General features: G+C 41.1%; 2 protein-coding genes across 2 annotated transcripts in view; one reads left to right on the top strand and one right to left on the bottom strand.

Annotated features, from left to right (window-relative positions):
- Positions 1–2,834: 2,834 nt before the first annotated feature.
- Positions 2,835–21,932, bottom strand: part of LOC149124684 (uncharacterized) — a 173,619-nt gene continuing 154,521 nt past the window's right edge. Inside the window, exons 5-6 of the mRNA XM_089303317.1 lie at positions 5,589–12,521; positions 2,835–3,039 (exon numbers count right to left, since the gene is read on the bottom strand). The gene's annotated coding sequence lies outside the window, so the exon portion shown is untranslated. The remainder of the gene's footprint in view (positions 3,040–5,588; positions 12,522–21,932) is intronic.
- LOC100353095 (alpha-2-macroglobulin) overlaps positions 17,890–21,932 on the top strand; it is a 66,753-nt gene continuing 62,710 nt past the window's right edge. Inside the window, exons 1-4 of the mRNA XM_089303318.1 lie at positions 17,890–17,985; positions 18,969–19,148; positions 19,935–20,094; positions 20,205–20,257. Coding sequence (XP_089159444.1) covers positions 17,905–17,985; positions 18,969–19,148; positions 19,935–20,094; positions 20,205–20,257 — 474 coding nt within the window. The 5' untranslated portion in view covers positions 17,890–17,904. The remainder of the gene's footprint in view (positions 17,986–18,968; positions 19,149–19,934; positions 20,095–20,204; positions 20,258–21,932) is intronic.

The following is a 21,932-nucleotide window of genomic DNA, read 5'->3' as shown; positions in this document are numbered from 1 at the left end:
CATGAGGAAGTCTTGGCTGTAAATATTCTAAATCTGTTGCAAATCATTAGTTCTATCACTTGAACCAAGATGATTCATTTCTGGAATAGCAACCAGTTAAACACTTACTGCCCTTGTAAAACCAGTTACCAACTGTCTACCTTGTAAAAACATTATATTATATAACACAAAATTTTAAACTATTGGATTTCTCCATTATAAAATCTCACCTCTGGAGGCAGCATTTTGTCGTGCACTGGATTAAGTTGCCACTTGTCACTCGCTCCGCAGGCTCGCGGAGGAGCGGCAACGGATTTGCTGTTGTCTCTTTCTCCGGTCCTCCCCGGATTAGCTGCCGCACCCCACCCCCCACCCCTGCCGCATCCGCGGAGGGGCAGCACATCCGCCGCTTCCCCCACTTCTGCGGAGGGGCGGCACCCCTGCCGCTTCCTCCACTTCCGCGGAGGAGCGGCACACCGCTGGCCGGCTCTCTCAGGGGTTCCTCAGATGTTCCTTCCGCATGTTGTCTCTCTCCTCCTTTATAGTCCTCTTCCACCAATCCCAACTCTGCTGGTATTCTCTCCCCATGCACTGAGCAGGCTGCTCTCCTCCAATCAGGGGCAGGATCAGCTCCTGCAGCTTGTTAGTCGAATTGGTGAGGCAGCTGTGTGGAAATTGTTTACTCCCTCTCAGGGCCATGTTGTGGGGGCCAGGCCCTGCTCCCCACAACTTGTGATTCCGGCATCCCATATTGGAGCACAAGTTAGAGTCTGTGCTGCTCCACTTCCATTTCAGCTCCCTGCTACTCTTCCTGGGAAAGCATCAGAAGATGGCTCAAGTACTTGGGCCCCTGCCACCCACATTGAGACCAGGATGGAATTCCAGGATCTCGCCTTTGGACTGGAGCAGACCTAGCTATTCTGGCCATTTAGGGAGTGAACCAGTGAACAGAAGATTGATCTCTCTGTCTCTGCCAATCTCTGTCACTCTGCCTTTCAAATACAGGACCTTTAAAAAAACTCACTTCTGAGTAAAAGCAAAAAATGTTTGGTAGGATCATTATAATACTATGTGACAAGTGCTGTTCTCATGAACTGTAGAGAAAATGACTCCCCACATTCAGATACGATCCTGCAGAAGGCGCCTAACTACAACTGAAAAGGGGATTCCCAACAACCTGATGACATGGGAATCTTGAAATTAAAATTAGGTAGAATTTTCAGGATTAATATATCTTTTACATCTGATTTTGTGAGTTGAGATTTATTCTTTTGGGGCCGGGACTATGGCGCAGTGGGTTAACATCCTGGCCTGAAGCACTGGCATCCTTTATGGGCGCCGGTTCAAAACCTGGCTGCTCCACTTCCTATCCAGCTCTCTGCTATGGCCTGGGAAAGCAGTACAAGATGGCCCAAGTCCTTGGGCCCCTGCACCTGCTTGGGAGACTTGGAAGAAGCTCCTGGCTCCTGGGTTTGAATCAGTGCAGCTCCGGCCGTTGGGGCCAATTGGGGAATGAACCATCGGATGGAAAAATCTCTCTGCCTCTGCTCTCTCTGTGTAACTCTGACTTTCAAGTAAAAAAATAAATCTTTTTAAAAAAGAGATTTATTCTTTCTACAAAAATATAAGGTGTTATGACAGGAAAAAAATCTGGAGTCACCTTTATATAGGAGTTTATAATTTTTGTATACTATTATGATAAATAAAGTGCTATTCTCTTTCATTTTCATATATGTGCCTAACCAGCATCTCCATATTCCCCACATTGGACCACTTGGTCAAAGGAAGGCATGCATCTGTGTTAGGTTTTTCTGATAATAACTCAAAGAGAAAAGAAACTATTTGAGTTCACCTTGTAACTATAAATGGTTCTAAAAATTATTTAGAACACATTAATAAATCAAAGAGTTGATCCTGGCAGATTAGTGCGTAACAATCTACAATATGAAAGAAGTGACAAGAACTCAGAATATAATAGAGAAACATCTAAACAATAACAAAATGTGTGGCTGAAAGCCGAGTGAGTACACACTCCCTTTACTGACACAGAAATACTGCAGGATTAATGCGAAGAGAAGAAAAGCAGAGCACAGAACAAGGTATAAACCCTTGGGATGACAAATAAAGAGTAGGGGAAGAAACAACATGTGTTCATATTCTGCATTTCCATGAAGATTGGAAGGATTCTCTCTCTCTCTCTCTCTCTGTTTCTCTCTCACACACACACAGAGAGACAACTACTAAAAATGTTTACCTATCTTTTTGAACACGATGAACTAGGTAATATTTTCAGGAATGGGAAAGAGACAACTTAGTAAATATGACTTAAGTTACTGGAACATTGAAGTATGTGAATACATTTACTTTTCTGAGAATTAAACTAACTAATCAATGAATGAAAGTGTGAGACTAAGAAATGTTGAATCACTAACTGCCAACCCATAAAGAGAAAGAATGCTTATTCTATCAAGTACAGTGAAACATATTCTACCACATAATCTTTTGGTCTTAAATAACAAATACTTCTCATATCTTTTTTTGTGAAAAATAGTTCCTGCTCTTGTTTTTTCCCTTCTTCTTTAATCTCTCCCTATTTCCCCAACTCCTCAAAACCAAATAGCACACTTTCACCCTAATCCATCAAATATTCCTATGAAAGCAACTTAACACCTTTATTCTAGATGATAATGCTTGCCTTGCAATCACTCAGTTCTTTACTTACTGAATAAAATAACAACATTATTGATAGAACCTTTTCCCAAGATTTCTTCTCTTGCTATAATGTCTGTAATTTATTTTAAATAATTTAACACAGATATTTTGGATAGTGAGGAAAATGGGCATTTATTGCAGAGCACAGAACAAGGAGCCAGACGGCTATCACTTAATTCCCAGACTCCCCAAGGCAGTCAAGGCAGTGAACCGTATAGTTTAAAGGTGGATATAAACAGTGCCTGATCAGCTTACACGTGGCCTCTGGTTGGTCTGCAGCACGTGGCCTTCTTTTGATTGGTTAGTGATGTGGACAGCATGTTTCTTTCAGCAAAAGTGGGCTCCAGCCTGTTTAGGTCCAAGGGCAGATTGAATATTAGTTTCACTGGGACCAGAACTGTGGCCTAGTAGGCTAAGTCTCTGCCTGCATTGCCACCATCCCATATGGGTGCCGTTTGTGTCCTGGCTGCTATGGCCTGGGAAACTAGTGGAAGATGGCCCAAGTGCTTGGGCCCCTGCACCTACATGGGACATCTGGAAGAAGTTCCTGGCTCCTGCCTTCAAATCAGCTCAGCTCTGGCCGTTGTGGCTACTTGAGGAGTGAACCAGCAGATGAAAGACTCTCTCTCTGTCTTTCCCTCTCACTCTCTGTATTTTACCTCTCAAATAAATGAATAAATAAATCTTTGTTAAAAAAAAAAAGAAAGAAAGACAATTAGTCCTTTGATAGGACTTGAACTTCCTGAAAAAAATCTCAACTAAAATCTAACATCAGAATGTTAACTATAGGGGTGATGAAAATATTTCAGTGAATTCTAGCAAAAGCTCTCGGAATAGAGGCCATCATTTAGAGGCCATCATTCAGACATTAACTCTAAGGCAATTGTGTTACTCCCTTCACATAGTGAGTTAAGCTAATAATAGGACCTGCAGGCTAAGAAAGAGATATAGGGACGAACATAATCTCTCAAAGACTATGAGGCACAGTGATCAGTTACACAAGAATCCTCACTACACCATTATGATAATAGAAAAATTTTGAAAACTACATTTGCATATTAAATGATTTATGGCTAAATATATTAAGTATAGTGTGAAATATAACACTCTACAGCAGTTAAAATGAATTAACTGCTCTTCACTTTTTTTTAAAAGATTTATTACTTAATTTAAAAGGCAGAGTTACAGAGAGGCAGAGGCAGAGGCAGAGAGGGAGAGAGAGAGAGGTCTTCCCCCCATTAGTTCATTCCCCAGATGGCTGCAAAGGCTGGAGCTGTCTGATCTTAAGCCAGCAGCCAGGACGTTTTCCAGCTCTCCCACTTGGGTGCAGAGGCCCAAGGACCATCTTCTACTGCTTCTGCATGCCATAGAGGAGAGCTGGATTGGAAGTGGAGCTGCCGGGATTCAAATAGGTGCCCATATGGGATGCTGGCACTGCAGGCGGCGGCTTTACCCGCTATGCAACAGTGCCAGCACCCTCTTTACATTTTTAACAAGAACACATGAAATTATGAAATTTTCTCATTAATTACATTCATAATGCCATTGTTTACATAGAAAAATACAACACAATGTTTTACAACTTCTCTTGGTATACAAAGATGTGTGTAAAATGATGATGTTTTAAAGCCAATATACATTTCTGGGGAGTGTGCGAAAGACCAAGATGGAGGTAGCCAAAGAGGACTTTCACTTCACCTGTAATAGGATCTGACTTAGGTAGTTTTTAAAAGAAGAGAACAAACTTTCTGGAAAGAAACTTAGTAAATTTAAAAAAAAAATTATTTATTTATTTATTTATTTATTTATTTATTTATTTGACAGGCAGAGTTACAGACAGTGAGAGAGAGAGAGTCAGAGAAAGGTCTTCTTTCCATTGGTTCAATTCTGAAATGTCCACTATGGCTGGAGCTATGCAAATCTGAAGCCAGGAGCCAGGTGCTTCCTCCCGGTCTCCCAAGTGGGTGCAGGGGCCCAAGCACTTGGGCCATCCTCCACCACCCTCCCGGGCCACAGCAGAGAGCTGGACTGGAAGAGGAGCAACCAGGACTAGAACCGGCACCCATATGGGATGCCGGCACTGCAGGTGGAGGATTAACCTAGTGCACCACCATGCTGGTCCAGAAACTTAGTAAATTAACAGTAATCTCTCCTCTGGACAGGGGAGTAGAAGAATACAGTGTAGTCAGTGTGAAACTTTCTTTATTTTCTTTAACCTTTTACATTTTTACCCAGTGTGTATTAGCATACTATTTTGGTTCATTAACTTCTTTTAACATACATGTATATAATATATATAAATATTAACATATGACTTTTTAAAATGTTGAGTTCCTTTACAACTATTAAGCAATACTTAGAAGCTCAAACATTGCTACTGCTATGAGAGTAATAGGCACGAAAATTAGATAGTAATAAATGACCTGGAAGTTTTTCTAACAATTGCACTATTATATATTATTATACTATATACATAATATACATTTATAATTATATGTTATAATTGTACATTATAATCCATATTTAATGCAATATATAATTGTCTATATAATATTAATATATTGTATGTTTATATATATGTATATACGTAAAATGGGATATTATTTTCTCTATCCACCTGATATTGTGATTAGGCCTGCAATGAAACATGGTATCCAGGTTAAATAAAATCTTAATCCTTTACTTATAAATGGCACATTTCACCCAACCGGGCCAGGAAGGAAAAAATTGTAGCAAAATCAATGGAAAGCTTCTAGGCTCCCTTGGGCAAAAAGTAAAACCAATTGATTTTCCTTTGAAATGTTTAGTGATTCACTGTATTGAATTTGCCTTATAACCCAAAAAATAATTTAAAAAATAAATCCTGAATTTAATATCCAAGTTTTAAAAATATTTACCTTGAGGCCGGCTCTATGGCGTGGCAGGTGAGGTCGCCACTTGCAGTGCTGGTGTCTCATATGGGTGCCGGTTCAAGTCCTGGCTGCTCCACTTCCAATCCAGCTCTCTGCCTTGGCCTTGGAAAAGCAGTAGAAGATGGCCCAAGTCCTTGCGTCCCTGTCGCCACATGGAAGATCTGGAAGCAGCTCCTGGTTCCTGGTTTCAGATCTGTACAGCTCTGGTTGCTATGGCCATCTGAAGAGTAAACCAGCAGATTGTCGCTCCCCGTCTTTGTGGAGGAACGACACAGGACCCTGCGTTGTTCTTTGGTCTGCTCAGCCCTCCCCGGGTTTGCTGCTGGTTCTTCCCGGGTTGGCTACCGTCCCTTCCACCTCCGTGGAAGGGCGGCTCCCCCTGCCACTTTCCCCACTTCCGCGGGGGAGCGGCACACCGCCGGCTGGCTCTCTCCGGGGCTGCTCAGATGTTCCTCAGGTGTTCCCCTTAGATGTTCCTGGTGCATGTTGTCTCTCTCCTCCTTTATAGTCCTCTTCCACCAATCCCAACTCTGCTACCCACACGCCGAGTACGCTGCTCTCCTCCAATCAGGAGCAGGTCCTACAGTTTATTGGTTGAACTGGAGGCAGCTGTGTAGAAGCTGTTTCCTCCTCTCCCAGCGCCATATTGTGGAAGAGCAGATGCATAGAATAAGTCTTAATTCCAGTAACTTAGTCTAGTCCGAGTTGCTCCCCACAGCAGATGGCAGACTTCTCGCTCTCTCTCTGTCCCTCCTTCTCTCTCTCTCTCTCTCTCTCTCTCTATCTGTGTGTGTGTGTGTGTGTGACTCTGACTTTCAAATACATAAATACATTTTATAAAATATTTGCCTTTTCATAACTGATCTGTACTTTTGGACTGTCCTAGAAGATATCCTACAAATGCCCTTTTCAGAAATACTAAGGGGCAGATATAACAAAATTTACATAGTCAGAAATTTTGCAGGGGAATAAATGAGTCATTATTCTCACTGAACCATGAGCTTGATCCTTTTTGTAAGTCATAAAAGAAGCAAGATTGCAATTTTTACATACTAAAGAATCACCAAAGTATTTGATTTTAATCATTTTTCTAAGTTAATAAAATTACATAAATTATCAAAATCATTTCAAGCAATACCAATCAAAATACCGAAGATATTTTCAGATCTGGAAAAAATGATGCTGAAATTCATATGGAAACACAGGAGACCTCGAATAGCTAAAGCAATCTTGTACAACAAAAACAAAGCCGGAGGCATCACAATACCAGATTTCAGGACATACTACAGGGCAGTTGTTATCAAAACAGCATGGTGGCTGGTCCGAGTGCAGTGGTGTTTACAACTAATTGATCACAACCAGTTACAGATTTGCCGGTGCCGTGGCTCAATAGGCTAATCCTCCACCTTGCGGCGCCGGCACACCGGGTTCTAGTCCCGGTTGGGGCGCTGGATTCTGTCCCGGTTGCCCCTCTTCCAGGCCAGCTCTCTGCTATGGCCAGGGAGTGCAGTGGAGGATGGCCCAGGTGCTTGGGCCCTGCACCCCATGGGAGACCAGGAAAAGCACCTGGCTCCTGGCTCCTGCCAGGATCAGCGCAGTGCGCCGGCTGCAGTGGCGGCCATTGGAGGGTGAACCAGCGGCAAAGGAAGACCTTTCTCTCTCTGTCTCTCTCTCTCACTGTCCACTCTGCCTGTCAAAAAAAAAAAAAAAAACAGCATGGTACTGGTACAGAAACAGATGGATAGACCAATGGAACAGAATAGAAACACCAGGCCGGCACCGCAGCTCACTAGGCTAATCCTCCGCCTTGAGGCGCTGGCACACCAGGTTCTAGTCCCGGTCCAGGCACTGGATTCTGTCCTGGTTGCCCCTCTTCCAGGCCAGCTCTCTGCTGTGGCCAGGGAGTGCAGTGGAGGATGGCCCAAGTGCTTGGGCCCTGCACCCGCATGGGAGACCAGGATAAGTACCTGGCTCCTGCCATCGGATCAGCGTGGTGCGCCGGCTGCGGTGGCCACTGGAGGGTGAACCAATGGCAAAGGAAGACCTTTCTCTCTGTCTCTCTCTCTCACTGTCAACTCTGCCTGTCAAGAAAAAAAGTTAAAAAAAAAGAATAGAAACACCAGAAATCAATCCAAACATCTACAGCCAACTTTTATTTGATCAAGGATCTAAAACCAATCCCTGGAGTAAGGATACTCTATTCAATAAACGGTGCTGGGAAAATTGGATTTCCACGTGCAGAATCATGAAGCAAGACCCCTACCTTTCACCTTACACAAAAATTCACTCAACATGGATTAAAGAATTAAATCTACGACCTGACACCATCAAATTATTAGAGAGCATTGGAGAAACCCTGCAAGATATAGGTACCGGCAAAGACTTCCTAGAAAAGACCCTGGAGGCGCAGGCAGTCAAAGCCAAAATCAACTATTGGGATTGCATCAAATTGAGAAGTTTCTGTACTGCAAAAGCAACAGTCAGGAGAGTGAAGAGGCAACCGACAGGATGGGAAAAAATATTTGCAAACTACGCAACAGATAAAGGGTTGATAACCAGAATTTGCAAAGAAATCAAGAAACTCCACAAAAACAAAACAAACAACCCACTTAAGAGATGGGCCAAGGACCTCAATAGACATTTTTCAAAAGACGAAATCCAAATGGCCAACAGACACATGAAAAAATGTTCAAGATCACTAGCAATAAGGGAAATGCAAATCACAACCACAATGAGGTTCCACCTCACCCCAGTTAGAATGGCTCACATTCAGAAATCTACCAACAATAGATGCTGGAGAGGATGTGGGGAAAAAGGGACACTAACCCACTGTTGGTGGGAATGCGAACTGGTTAAGCCACTATGGAAGTCAGTCTGGAGATTCCTTAGAAACCTGAATATAACCCTACCATACAACACAGCCATCCCACTCCTTGGAATTTACCCAAAGGAAATGAAATTGGCAAACAAACAAGCTGTCTGCACCTAATATTTATTGCAGCTCAATTCACAAAAGCTAAGACCTGGAACCAATCCAAATGCCCATCAACAGTAGACTGGATAAAGAAATTATGGGACATGTACTCTATAGAATACTATACAGCAGTCAAAAACAACGAAACCCAGTCATTTGCAACAAAATGGAGGAATATGGAAATCATTATGCTGAGTGAATTAAGCCAGTCCCAAAGGGACAAATATCATATGTTCTCCCTGATCGACGACAACTAACTGAGCACCAAAGGGGAAACCTGTTGAAGTGAAATGGACACTATGAGAAACAGTGACTTGATCAGCTCTTGTCCTGACTGTTGATGTACAATGTAATACTTTATCCATTTTAGTATTTTTTCTTTGTTTTGTTCTAGTACTATTGGTTGAACTCTGTAATTAATACACAATTATTCTTAGGTGTTTAAATTTTAACCAAAAAGTGATCCCTGTTAAATATAAGAGTGGGAATAAGAGAGGGAGGAGATGTGCAATTTGGGACATGCTCAATCGGACTTGCCCCAAATGATGGAGTTAGAATCATGCCAGGGGATTCCAATACAATCCCATCAAGGTGGCATGTACTAATGCCATCTCACTGGTCCAAGTGATCAATTTCAGTTCACAGTTGATCATAATGATAGGTCTAAGAGTCAAAGAGATCACACAAACAAGACTAGTGTCTGCTAATACTGATAGAATCAAAAAGGGAGAGGACGATCCATCATGGGAAGTGGGATACACAGCAGACTCATAGAATGGCAGATGTCCTAAACAGTGCTCTGGCCTCAGAATCAGCCCTTAAGGCATTTGGATATGGCTAAATAGCCCATGAGAGTATTTTAGGCATGGAAAGCCGAGACACTCTGGGAAGAAAAAAAAGAAGACCTAAATGAAAGATCTCTGTGAGTGAGATTCCAGTGGAAAGAACGGGGCCATCAAAGAAGGAGGTACCTTTCTCTGAAGGGAGGAGAGAACTTCCACTTTGACTATGACCCTGTTGGAATAAGATCGAAGTCGGCGAACTCAAAAGGCTTCCATAGCCGTGGCAACTCATGACTAGAGCCTAGGGTTGTTACTGATGCCATAAACAAGAGTGTCAAATTATTAAGTCAACAACAGGAGTCACTGTGTACTTACTTCTCATGTGGGATCTGTCCTTAGTGTGTTGTCCAATGTGAAGTAATGCTATAACTAGTAATGAAACAGTATTTTACACTTTGTGTTTCTGTGTGGGTGCAAACTGATGAAATCTTTACTTAATATATACTAAATCGATCTTCTGTATATAAAAATAATTGAAAATGAATCTTGATGTGAATGGAATGGGAGAGGGAGTGGGAGATGGGAGGGATGTGAGTGGGAGGGATATTATGAATTATGGGGGGAGAAGCCATTGTAATCCATTAACTGTACTTTGAAAATTTATATTTAATAAATAAAAAAAGAAAAAAATAAGTAAAAAAATTTAAAGGAAAAATCATTATACAAACTGACAAGTAATTGTTTTAATGTGACAAGATTGATATTATCCTGTGATACTTTTCTTTGTTGAATAAATAAAAAGGAAATTCTGCAAAAAAAATCATTTCAAAATAAAACTAACTATAAGTGTGTGGTGGCAATGGCCTGAGAAATGATTATTATGTTTTTCATTTTGGGCATTTGGATTAGTTTCTAATTCCAAAGAAATAACAAAGGTTAATGTAATTCTGAGAAGGGGAAATTGATCCGATCTGGTCACTGAGGTTCCTGTTCTTGAAGGTGGTGAATATTTAACCAGACAAAATGTCCCTGCACAGCTGTAGCTCTCAGGCAGAGTGCAGCTAAACATATCCTTGTGTAATCTAATTGGATGGAGTTCAAAGTGCTGAGGCTGTTATAATTGTATATTATAATATATAATTAATTGATATATAATATATAATTGTGTTATATAATATTAATATATTGTATGTATATATGTCTATAAGTAAAATGGATATGATTTTCACTATCCACCCGGTATTGTGATTAGGCCTGAAATAAAACATGGTATCCTGCTTAAATAAAATCTTAATCCTTTACACATAAATGGCAAATTTCACCCAACTGGGCCAGGAAGGAAAGAATTGCAGCAAAATCAATGGAAAGCTTCTGAGCTCCCGTGAGCAAAAAGTAAAACCAATTGATTTTCCTTTGAAATGTTCAGTGATTCAGTATATTGAATTTGCCTTACAACCCATAAAAATAATTTAAAATATAAAGCCTGGATTTAGAATCCAGTTTTTTTAAATATTTGACTCGTGGCTGGTGCTATGGCATGGCAGGTGAGGCCGCTGCCTGCAGTGCCAGCATCACATATGGGTGCCAGTTCAAATCCTGGCTACTCTGCTTCCAGTGCAGCTCTCTGCTATGGCCTTGTGAATGCAGTAGAAGATGGTCCAAGTCCTGGGGCCCCTGACACACATGGGAGACCAATGGCTCCTAGCTTACGATCTGCACAGCTCCAGTATTTGTGGCCAACTGGGAGTGAACCAGTGGATGGAAGATTTCTCTCTCTCATTCTCTCTTTGATTCTCCATCTCTCTCTGTGTTTGACTCTACTTTCAAATAAATAAATAACTCTTTATAAAATATTTGCCTTTTCATAACTGATCTGTATTTGTGGACTGTCCTAGAAGATATTCTACAAATGTCCTTTTCAGAAATACTAAGGGGCAGATATAATGAAATTTCCATAGTCAGAAATTTTGCAGGGGAATAAATGAGTCATTATTCTCATTGAACCATGGCTTTACTGTAGTTGGTAAGTCATTAAAGAAGTAAGATTGTAATTTTTACATGCTGAAACAATCACCATAAGTATTTGATTTTTAATCATTTTTGTAAGTGAATGAAATTACATAAATTATCAAAATCATTTCAAAATAAACTAACTATAAGTGTGTGGTGGCAATGGCCTGAGAAATGATTATTATGTTTTTCATTTTGGGCATTTGGATTAGTTTCTAATTCCAAAGAAATAACAAAGGTTAATGTAATATAGATAGGTCACATTCTGAAAAGAGGAAATTGATCTGATCTGGTCACTGAGGTTCCTGTTCTTGAAGGTGGTCAATATTTAACCAGACAAAATGTCCCTCCACAACTGTAGCTCTCAGGCAACGTGCAGCTAAACATAGCCTTGTGTAATCTAAATGGATGGAGTTCAAGGCAGTGAGCGCTGAAGTTGGGGTGCAGGAAGGGAGGAGAGGAAATCCAGCCACTGGGAGTCATTACAGGAGAAACCCTGTCCAACATTAATTTACAACATCTAATTTAATAATCCTTAATTGATTTCAATCACAAATAATCTGCTTCCTGTTTCGTGTCAATCACATACTGATTCAACAATTACTCATTGAACACTGTGGTCCAGTAGGAAATAAAACAGACAAAATGCCCCACCTTCAGGGAGTTTCTATTCTAGAGAGGGGAGAAAGATGAAAAGCAAAGGGAGCAAGGAAATCACATTGCATCTAAGAAGGGTTTGGTGCTCTGGGAAACAGGAGATGAGGCTGGGAGATGGAGGGTTGCAAGGATTCAGCTCGATGTGATGGCAGCCATCTTGAACGTTGCAGCCATTTGAGCCTTAACCACCATCTTTTCTTTTAGGAAACCCAAACATTCATTCCAGCCTTAGGAGATAAACAGTCACTAAGAGAACCTGTCAGCTTGTCTTGCTGGGCCAGTCTCAGGAATTGAATTCCTGACTGAAGCCCATGGTGATCCATTGTCTCATGGTTGCCTCAGACCATGCTCCGTCCTCAAGTCTCCTCAGTAAATTATGCTCTGTGTGATCTTGGATTTCTTCTCTTTCTTCAGTCTCACAGCACCTTCTCTCTTTGGCAGCCAGTTCTCATACATTGGCCATTTTTTGTTCACCCCAAACAGATGCTTCCAGGTCTAAAGAGAAATAGAGAGACATCCAGGAGAGGCTGACATTGAAGCAGAGACTTGGTGAGGGTACAGACATAACATATAGTGTCTTTTATCTGGCTCCCTGACCCCTCTTGTTCTGGATTTTCTATGTTTTATTTCTACCTTCTCCATCTGTAATGCTTAACTAGAGAACTTACCTGATGAAATAAGAATTCCAAAACTGTGTGGTCTGTATCAGTTATAGTGGCCCTGCTTCCACAGAGTTTCATAAAGATAATCCAAAACAAGAATCTATGTTTTCTAGAAATGCTGCTGACTTCCTTCCTGTGTTATTATTGATAGCAGACTTGCAACTATTGCCTTATTAGCCTTGGAGATTGGTAATCATGACTGTTACTATGGAAGGCAGAGGAAAGGGAGGACTCCTAACTCCTACTGCTTACTTCCCTGGAGTCCTGAACTTGAAAAGAACAAGACCTGACCTCCTGTTACACACACAGCAATCCTACAGGATGCATTATCCACATTGGCTTTTGGTGTTGTTTAAAGATTTTATTAATATAAATAGATCCAATTCCATGTATCTCGTAGGCACAATTCTAGGAGGATAACCATGTTTACCTTCTTCCCTCTCTCCACATTGGAGGGTTGAGAAAGGGAAGTTTACAGATAACAAGTAAACTGGAAGAGCCAGGAGTTGGATCCTGGCAATCTAGCTATCACTACTACATTCTCAATCCTTGTCCTATTCTGCACTTTATAACATACTTTTTAAGACTTCTCATGAAATACAACCTTGATTGCAAGCCAGGGGAAATGTCACACCAGTGTTAGTGTTCACAAAGCTGCAGTTCCGGCTAAAATGAAAGATCACTTCATCAGAGAAGCCTGTGAGAGGGGTGGATAGTATGGGGGAGCAGGTTTCATTGCCTCTTAGAATTCCTGTCTCCTGTATTGGAATGCAAGGGATTGAGTGCTGCCTCCACTTCTGATCCAGCTTCCTGCTAATTTGCATCCTGGGAGTCAGCAGGTGATGGCTCAAGTAGCTGGGTCCCAGGGACCCAGGTGGGAGATACAGATTGAGTTCCTAATTCCTGGCTATTGCTGAGTATTTGGGGAGTAAACTAGTGGATGGAAGGTCTCTCTCTGTCTCTCTCTTTCAATCTCTCTCCCTAACCTCTCTCTGTCTCTTAGATGAACAAAAATAAATAAACTTGAAAAAAACAAGGCCCATGACAGTGAAATGGTGCTGAACAGCTTGGGCGCTGTATCCACATCATCAGAATTCAGATCTTAACTCTATGACTAAGTAGCATGAAATCTCCAGGAGGTTACCTTACCACACAACATAGCAGTGATAACAACACTGATGTCATAAAGTCATTGGGAGAGTTAAATTAGGAAACGCACAAGAATTGAATAAATATTAAGAACTTAGTCCAAAGCAAGTTCTGGAGCTCTGTTAGGAATTCCAGTTCAGTGAGATACCCAGAGTATTGCATTCCTCAGACCCAACCAGGAAAGATAGCTGAAGAAGTGCTATTTCAGGCAAGGAACTTTCTGTTCCAGTGAAGGGCTGCACTACTACTTCCTAGCATCTACTTTTTCTCTGAATCTTATCATCGCTATCCCAGACACGAGATCCACCCACTGCTTCCTTCTCCTCCTACCTCCCCTTCTGTAGGGGGTCTTTCTCATCAATGTGTAAGCCCCCTGACATCTCCCCTGAAGTATCTTAAAGTCCCTCTCTTCATCTCCCTTTGGGGGTAATAAAACAGGTCTGTCTATCTTGATTATGGTGGAAGTCATCAGACCATATGTTTTTGCCAAAAATCATAGTAGGAGAAGGAGAATAGGAAGTTACTGGTTTAGGGGTTGGAGTTTCTGCCTGAGATGATGAAAAGGTTCTGAAAATGGAAAGTGATGACAGCTGCATGATAAGGTGAAGATATTTGATGCAATTTAAAAGTTGTACCAAAAATGTCTGAAGGCAGCAGGAGTTCAGCCAAGTGGTTACCACACTGCTGGGGGTACCCATATTCCCTATCGAGGTGCCTGGTTCAAATGCCAGCTTCTCTACTTCTGATTCAGCTTCCTGCTAATGCATGCACTGGGGAACCAGCTGATGACTCCAGTAGCTGAATTCATGTCATCCACATGGGAGGACTGGGTTGAGTTCCAGATTCTTGCTTTGGCCTGATCCAGCTCTGGCTGTTGCAGGCCTTGGGGGCTAGGGATGGGAGCAGTGGATGAAGATCTCTCCTTGTTCCTCTTTCTATGTTTGTTTTTCAAAAAAATAAATAAATAAAAAAGTAAACAAATAAATTGAAATGTTGGAAGGATAAATTTTGTGATATATAGTTTGGAAAATAAAAGCACTAGAAACTAATAAAAATAGAACTGCACAATAAAAGATGAATTTTCTATATGTAGATTATATCTCATTAACCTGACTCAAGAAAAATAAATAACAAACATTACAATGGCCTATTTTTTCAATGATCTTTATTTATTTTTTTCACCTCTTAAATTTTTATGCCTTGTTTTCACTTTTAACTTGCATGATACCACATTGTCCTGATTTTTCTCCTACCATTTTGGCTATTTCTTTTGTGTCTCCTTAAACATCCTTGTTTCTCAGAACCCTATTCTAGGTTTGGCCTCTTGTATGTACTATATAGAAAAGATTATACCCATTCACGTAGCTAACATCACCCAAATATGAAGGATTACTTCCAAATTTGTTTCTCCAGCCATTGGCTCTTTCCAGAACTCTGGCCCAGCATATCCAGTTGAATGGCAGATATGCCCAGGCACATGTGACCAGACCACACTCGTTCATCACAACACCCACAGACAACCCTAAACCCCCCTGTTGTGCCTCCTTGTCATCAGAAAACATTAGAATCAACCCAACTAAATAAAGCAAAAGGCCTGGAAATAATTCTTTAATTATGTTCCTCCTTTCCATCCTAAACATCTGATGATTCAATACGTCACATTGACTTTTTTCTTTTAAAAAATTCATTAATTCTCCATTTCTCGCCATCCCTAACACCCTTATCTTCATTATGGATGCTGCCAGAACTCATCTAGATAACTGCACTAGTGGTCCCATCATTTCCAAACCACCAAAACAGGAATCATTCTAAAACAGAACTCCTATTATATCCCTTCATTGCTTGAACCCTCTCAGGTTATAATCAAACGTGCTGCCCCCAGGCTTCTTTACATTCAAATGCTGGCTTGACTCAGTGTTGCTCTCATGAAATACCTCCCAGTCTCAAAATATGCTGAGTTTCTCTTTTCTCTATGCCTTCCTCGGTGCTTTTTCCTGGACCCGTAGTTCATCACCCTCATCTGAACAACATCAAGTCACTCATTGTAAGCTTACAAGGAGTGCTCTCCAAGTTTTGAATCCTGGGTTACATGCTCTCCTTGGTGCTCTTCAGTACCCTGTTTGGGTGTTCTTGCATTTACTATATATTGCCAGTTCATGGAATTATATCTATAACATCATCCATTATCCTCAAGGATTAAAAACACTACCTTATTGAAATGTTCCCTAAGTACAACACATGTATTGATTTTAGTACTAAACTACTATTGGATGAATGAATGAACAAATGCAATTATTATAATACGTGAAGTTGGAAATAACAGGTTCACAGAATTGTGGAACTTTTCTATTTATGATTGACTGGAACATTTTGAGGTAAGCAATCGATAGAGAAAATTTTTAGTTCCTCTTTCATCTTCTTGATTCACCCTACATACCTTCCTACCATTGTCTTTTCAAATTTTATTTATTTAGGGGCTGGCGCTGTGGCAATTGGGTTAAAGCCGTGGCCTGAAGTGGCCTGTAGAGCTGGCATCCCATATGGACCCTGGTTCTAGCCCCAGCTGCTCCTCTTTCAATCCAGTCTCTGCTATGGCCTGGGATAGCAGTGAAAGATGGCTCAAGTCCTTGGCCCTTGCAGCCACGTGGGAGACCCAGAAGAAGCTCCTGGTTCCTGACTCCTGGCTTCTGATCGGTGCAGCTCCTGCTGTTGAGCCCATCTTGGGTGTGAACCAGTGGATGGAAGAACTCTCTGTCTCTACCTCTCTCTGTAACTCTCTTTCAAATAAATGAAACAAATCTTTTTAAAAAATTGATTTACTTATTTGAAAGGAAGAGTTACAGAGAGGCAGAGAGAGAGAGAGACAGAGTGAGAGATCCACTGATTCATTCCTAAATGGCCGCTATGGCCAGAGCTGAGCAATCCAAAGCCAGGAGCCTGGAGCTTCTTCAATGTCTCCCTTGTGGGTGAAGGGGCCCAATGACTTGGGCATCTTCTGCTGCTTTCCCAGGTGTATTAGCAAAGAGCTGAATTGGAAGTGGAGCAGCCAGGACATGAACCCTTGTCCATGTGGGATGCTGGTACCATGGGCAGCAGTTTTGCCCGCTATGCCATAGCTCCAGCCTTCACCACTGTCCTTTTTTTATACCAGCTGCCACTTAATACTTCAAGATTTCCACTGATAATAATTTATTTCCCTTCCCTGGAACATTTTCTTTGGGTCTCTGCAAAATGGGGAGTCTATATCATCTAAAAGGAAAAGGCAAATTCACTTCCCAGCTAGTACATTAATATATTACAGAGAGGATTAATGTATATCCCAAAGAGTAATACCTGAGATTTCAAAGAAATAATCTTTCTGCCAGAAATTGCTTTGGCCTGGTTGTACACTATGCATGCATCAGTTTCCAACTAAGCTGTGATGTGAGAGAGTTAGAAAAATATTATTCTAGCGATTGAGTTGCAGCATAGTGACATGGGTTAGGTAACTGTTTTCAGAGTTCCACATTCAGTCTCTCCTTTACCATTTGTTTTAAAGAGCCATGGATGTAGCACATGAATGGCCAGAGAAGGGAGAACTAATTACCTCTTAGAAAGGCTTTCTAAGTCAGTGGTCTCCTTGAAGGAAGGGAGATGATCTGGGTTGTCACAGCTGGGGGAGTGCTACTGGCTTCAAATGAGTACAGGCAGGGATACAGCAGAACATCTTACAATCACAGGACAGCACCTCACAATGAAAGCTTCTCAGAGCTACATGTCAACAGTTGCTGAGGGTGAGAAAGCCGGTCCAAAGACAAAGGAAGTCAGTTCTGACTCTGACATGGACTTCCACCCCCACAACCCTTCACTGCCAACAGCAACTATGCTGGCACTGCTCCTGAGCCCATCAGGATTTCTCCTGGTGACCACTAAGAGCAATGACCCCTACAGGGAATGCTGGCCAAATTCTACACACTGTGTCTGCATAAAGTGACAAAATCCCAGTGCCTCAGGGCAGTTTCTGGGACCAGGCTGACTGAAAGGAGGAGGACGGCACATTCTAGAATCTCCTGCATTGACTATGCACCATGGACAAAGGCAGACGTGCCCTGCCATGTCTTTTTCTAATTCTTCTTGCCTTCCTGTGTGCAGCTGCTTCAGTTTACAGAGTACCATGAGTACCATGCAGGGTCCTCTTTCACATGCCCCTTCTTTGTAGGTTCAACAAACATCCCCCAAAATCTCCACTTATAATAGTCTTCCTTTTTATTTTTTGCTTTTTGAATGTCAAGTAGTTATTGCATGTTTATGGAGTACAATGAAATGTTTTAATGTGAGTCTATAATGTGGAATGGTCAATTAAAGTGAATAAACAGATCCATCACTTAACTGACTTATCATGAGACATTTCAAATTCAGTCTTGTGCAATAGGGAGCACTGGGTTACTCTTCAAGAATTAAATATGGCAAGTGAGAGTAATCTTAATTCACTATTTAATGTACTGAATAATTATCCCTTCCATTTTCTTCTCTAAAACACTAAGTTTGGGGGGATTGGCATGTGGCAACAATGGGTTAAACTGTCTCTTCATTACTTGTATCCCATATCAGAGCACTGCTGTGAGTCCCAGTTGCTCCACTTCTGATCTAGCTCCCTGCTAATGTGCTTGGGAAAGCAACAGATGACTGTCCAACTACTTGAGCCCCTGCCACCCATGTGGGAGACCCAGATGGAGTTCTGGGCTCCTAGCTTCAGCCTGGACCAGCCCTGGCTGTTGCACCATTTGGGGCATGAATAAGTTGATGGAAGATTTCTTTCTCTTCCTGTCTCTCTCTGTCTCTGTGTTTCGCTCTGGCTTTCAAATAAATAAATAAATAAATCTTTCACAAAAATATTAAGTTCAGGAATTTTAGTGTTGGGGGTTGAGTGAGGTAAGCACATCTTTCATACCTCCCTCAACTGTGAGTGCAGTAGCACCAACTAAGTTGAATTTTTGCCACTATCAGAAAAGAGGTTGAATCATTTCTTTATCATGCACTCATGCTATATGCTGCTAGTCTGCCTTCTCCAGGTGTAGAGCTAAGCGTGGGATAAAGCCACAATCATGGGTATTCATCCTCTACTGCCCTGAACTTCTTCTCTTCCAGGCAGTATATGATGCTGTTCCCCTACCCACTTCACACTGAGACTCCTGAGAAAAGCTGCCTCTCTCTGAGCCACCTGAATGAGACTGTGACTGTAAGTGCTTCCATAGTGTCCCATAGTGGAACAAGAAGACTGTTTGATGACCTCGTGGCTGACAAGGACTTATTCCACTGTGTTTCCTTCACGGTGAGCACTCATGACCTATCTAAGTTTTGTTTCCTTCCTTGTTTCCTTCTTCCTTCCTTCCTTCCTTCCTTCCTTCCTTCCTTCCTTCCTTCCTCCCTTCCTCCCTTCCTCCCTTCTTTCCTTTATCCCTTCCTTCCTTTCTTCAGATTCTAATGGTCAGAGACATGCAGATTCATTTTCAGTAACAGAGAGTTAATTTAGGTTTCAAAGAGAAACCTAGAGAAAGAGTCTACCCCTACAAAAGAAAAAAATATTGTAGATTTTCCTACCCTACAATGAAGGAAAATAGCATTTATAAATATGCTAATTTTCTATTTAATTCCCCTTTTAAAAAGTCCTACTAGCCCAAGAAAGCAGGAGTTATCTTCTGGTAGTGAGTTGCAAACTTTAAAATATATCAGAACTAGCAGGGACCCAGTCTTTCATATATAATTGATATCCTGGGGAAATTTCCAGTTTCTTCTTCAGCCAGTACAACCTCAAGACATCATTCTTACCACTATTAGCATATTCATTTTTCCTTCATGGTTTTTGGGGTTGAATCTACTTTTTGATTATATTTACTCTGCAATGTTGACTATGTTTTAATCGCTACTGTGAAAGCACATGGAAATCTAGATTTCATTTGTTACATCTCTGACTTCCTCTGCTCTACATTATGTTTAAATAATAAATACTGCACCCTACCTCCTATTTTCTTGTGCTTCCGAAGAACAGGTAAAGACTAGATACTAAGGCCTCCCACGGGAGAGATTATGGAGGTTCTCATGGCCTTTTTGCTCTTAGCTCCCAAGATCCTCATTTCATGGGGACACAGGAGAACTTTTGCTCAAGATAAGAGGACTAACACATGAGCTTCGTAAGAGTTCCACAGTGTGGGTGAAGAACACAGAAAGCATCGTTTTTGTCCAGACAGACAAACCAATCTACAAGCCAAGCCAGTCAGGTAAGAAGATCCACGGTGGGAACATTGTAGAACTTAGGAGACAATCACCCTCGCCTGTCACCCAACAGGCATGGTTTCTGGTCCTCATAGGAAAAAATTCTCTGTTTCAGTTGAGTTTCGAGTTGTCTCTGTGAATAAAGATTTGCGACCACTGCATGAACTGGTGAGTCTTTGACATATGTGTACAAGTGTGATCCATAAAGTTCAACAAAAATATGTAAAATTATCCTTAAATTCAATTGTTCCACCAATTTTTAAAATATCAGTGGTTTGGGGAACTAAGGTCAGTAGAGAGCAAGGGGAAAAAGACTATCAGGAATATTTTTATTTCCACAAATCTGAAATCAATCGCAGTAAACCTAACACAAGTAGAGAACCAAGGATTGCCAGAGAGATGACACCATGGTCATTCTGTGACTGTAAGGCTATTACTGCTGTCAAGTAAGTGAATGCTTGTCCTCATATAGGACAATTTCTGTACTGCCTGAGTGAACTGCTATAATCGTGAGGCCTTCTAGGGTATTATGTTAATAACATAGTATGTGATGTTTGCATTTATATTTGCATATTAGATTGTTCAGAAGATTTACTTTAAGTGCTTAATTGTGAGCTCTGAAATTAATTTTCTTTTTTAAAATTTATTTATCTCAAAGGCAAAGTGACAAAAAAGGAGGAAGAGAAGAGAGAGAGAGAGAGAGAGAGAGAGAGAGCGAGTTGGGAGCAGGGGTGAAGAGGGGGATGGGGAGAGAGGAGAGAGAGAGAGAGATTGATTTTCCATCCTCTGGTTCAGTCCCCAAATGGCCACAACAGCCGGGACTGGGTCAGGCCGAAGCCAGGAGCCAGAAACTCCATCTGGGTCTCCCACATGGTTGGAGGCACTCAAGTACTTAGGCCATCTTCTGCTGCCTCCCCAGGCTCAAGAGCAGGAAATTGAATTGGAAGCCAATTATCTGGAATGCAAAACAGCACTCCAAAATGGGATGCTGGCATCTCAAGGGGTAGCTCAACCACTGTGCCACAAAACCAGCCCCATATATTTTACTTAATATCTTTTCTGTGGAAATTTTGGTGATTTATGTTTCCTGGAAAATTATTTATTTGCCTTCAAATGAAGAGTCATATTTATTTCAGATTTGTTGTATCATTTCAATTATTATTTCTAGATTTCTGGGCTTGCCTTTTCCCATTTTTCTAAGAAAGTTGGATAATAATTTACTTTTTACTTAGATTTATTTATTTATTTGAAGGGCAGAGTTGAGAGAGAGACAGAGAGAGAGAGAGAGAGAGAGAGAGAGAATGAGGTTTTCCCATCTGCTGTTTTTTTCCTCCAAATGACTGTAATGGTTGGGGCTAGGCCAGACCAAAGTCAGGAACCAGAAATGCCATATAGGTCTCCCTCATCAGTGGCAGCACTGAGTCTCCTTCCACTGCTTTCCCTGGAGCATTAAGAGAGGATTCAATAGGTAGTAGAGCAGCCGGGACTCAAGCTGCCAATCTTATGGGATATCTATGCCACAGTGCTAGCCCCTAATCATTTAATTCTATTCCTCAAAGATAATTTAGATGGTTTTATTCTTTCCTTTTTCTCTTTCCTAATTCCTGAACTATTATTTTATCCTTATTATTCTTTTTCACCTGCTTCTTTTTGTTTTTTTATAAATATGAATGTACATTTACTGATTTCCATGTTTTTTAACTATTAATATTTAGGGCTACAATGAGCACATGCAATGAGCACATTTGAGGCCTTTCATATTATTTTTAAATTATGGATTTTTTTAAACTTTTATTTAATGAATATAAATTTCCAAAGTACAGCTTATGGATTACAATGGCTT

The sequence above is a fragment of the Oryctolagus cuniculus genome, chromosome 9 (assembly GCF_051225735.1).
Source record: "Oryctolagus cuniculus isolate XC-2025 breed Fujian yellow rabbit chromosome 9, ASM5122573v1, whole genome shotgun sequence".
NCBI classification, from domain to species: Eukaryota; Metazoa; Chordata; class Mammalia; order Lagomorpha; family Leporidae; genus Oryctolagus; species Oryctolagus cuniculus.
The sequence above is the reverse complement of the archived record's forward strand: the minus strand, read 5'-3'. Positions and strand labels throughout refer to the sequence as shown.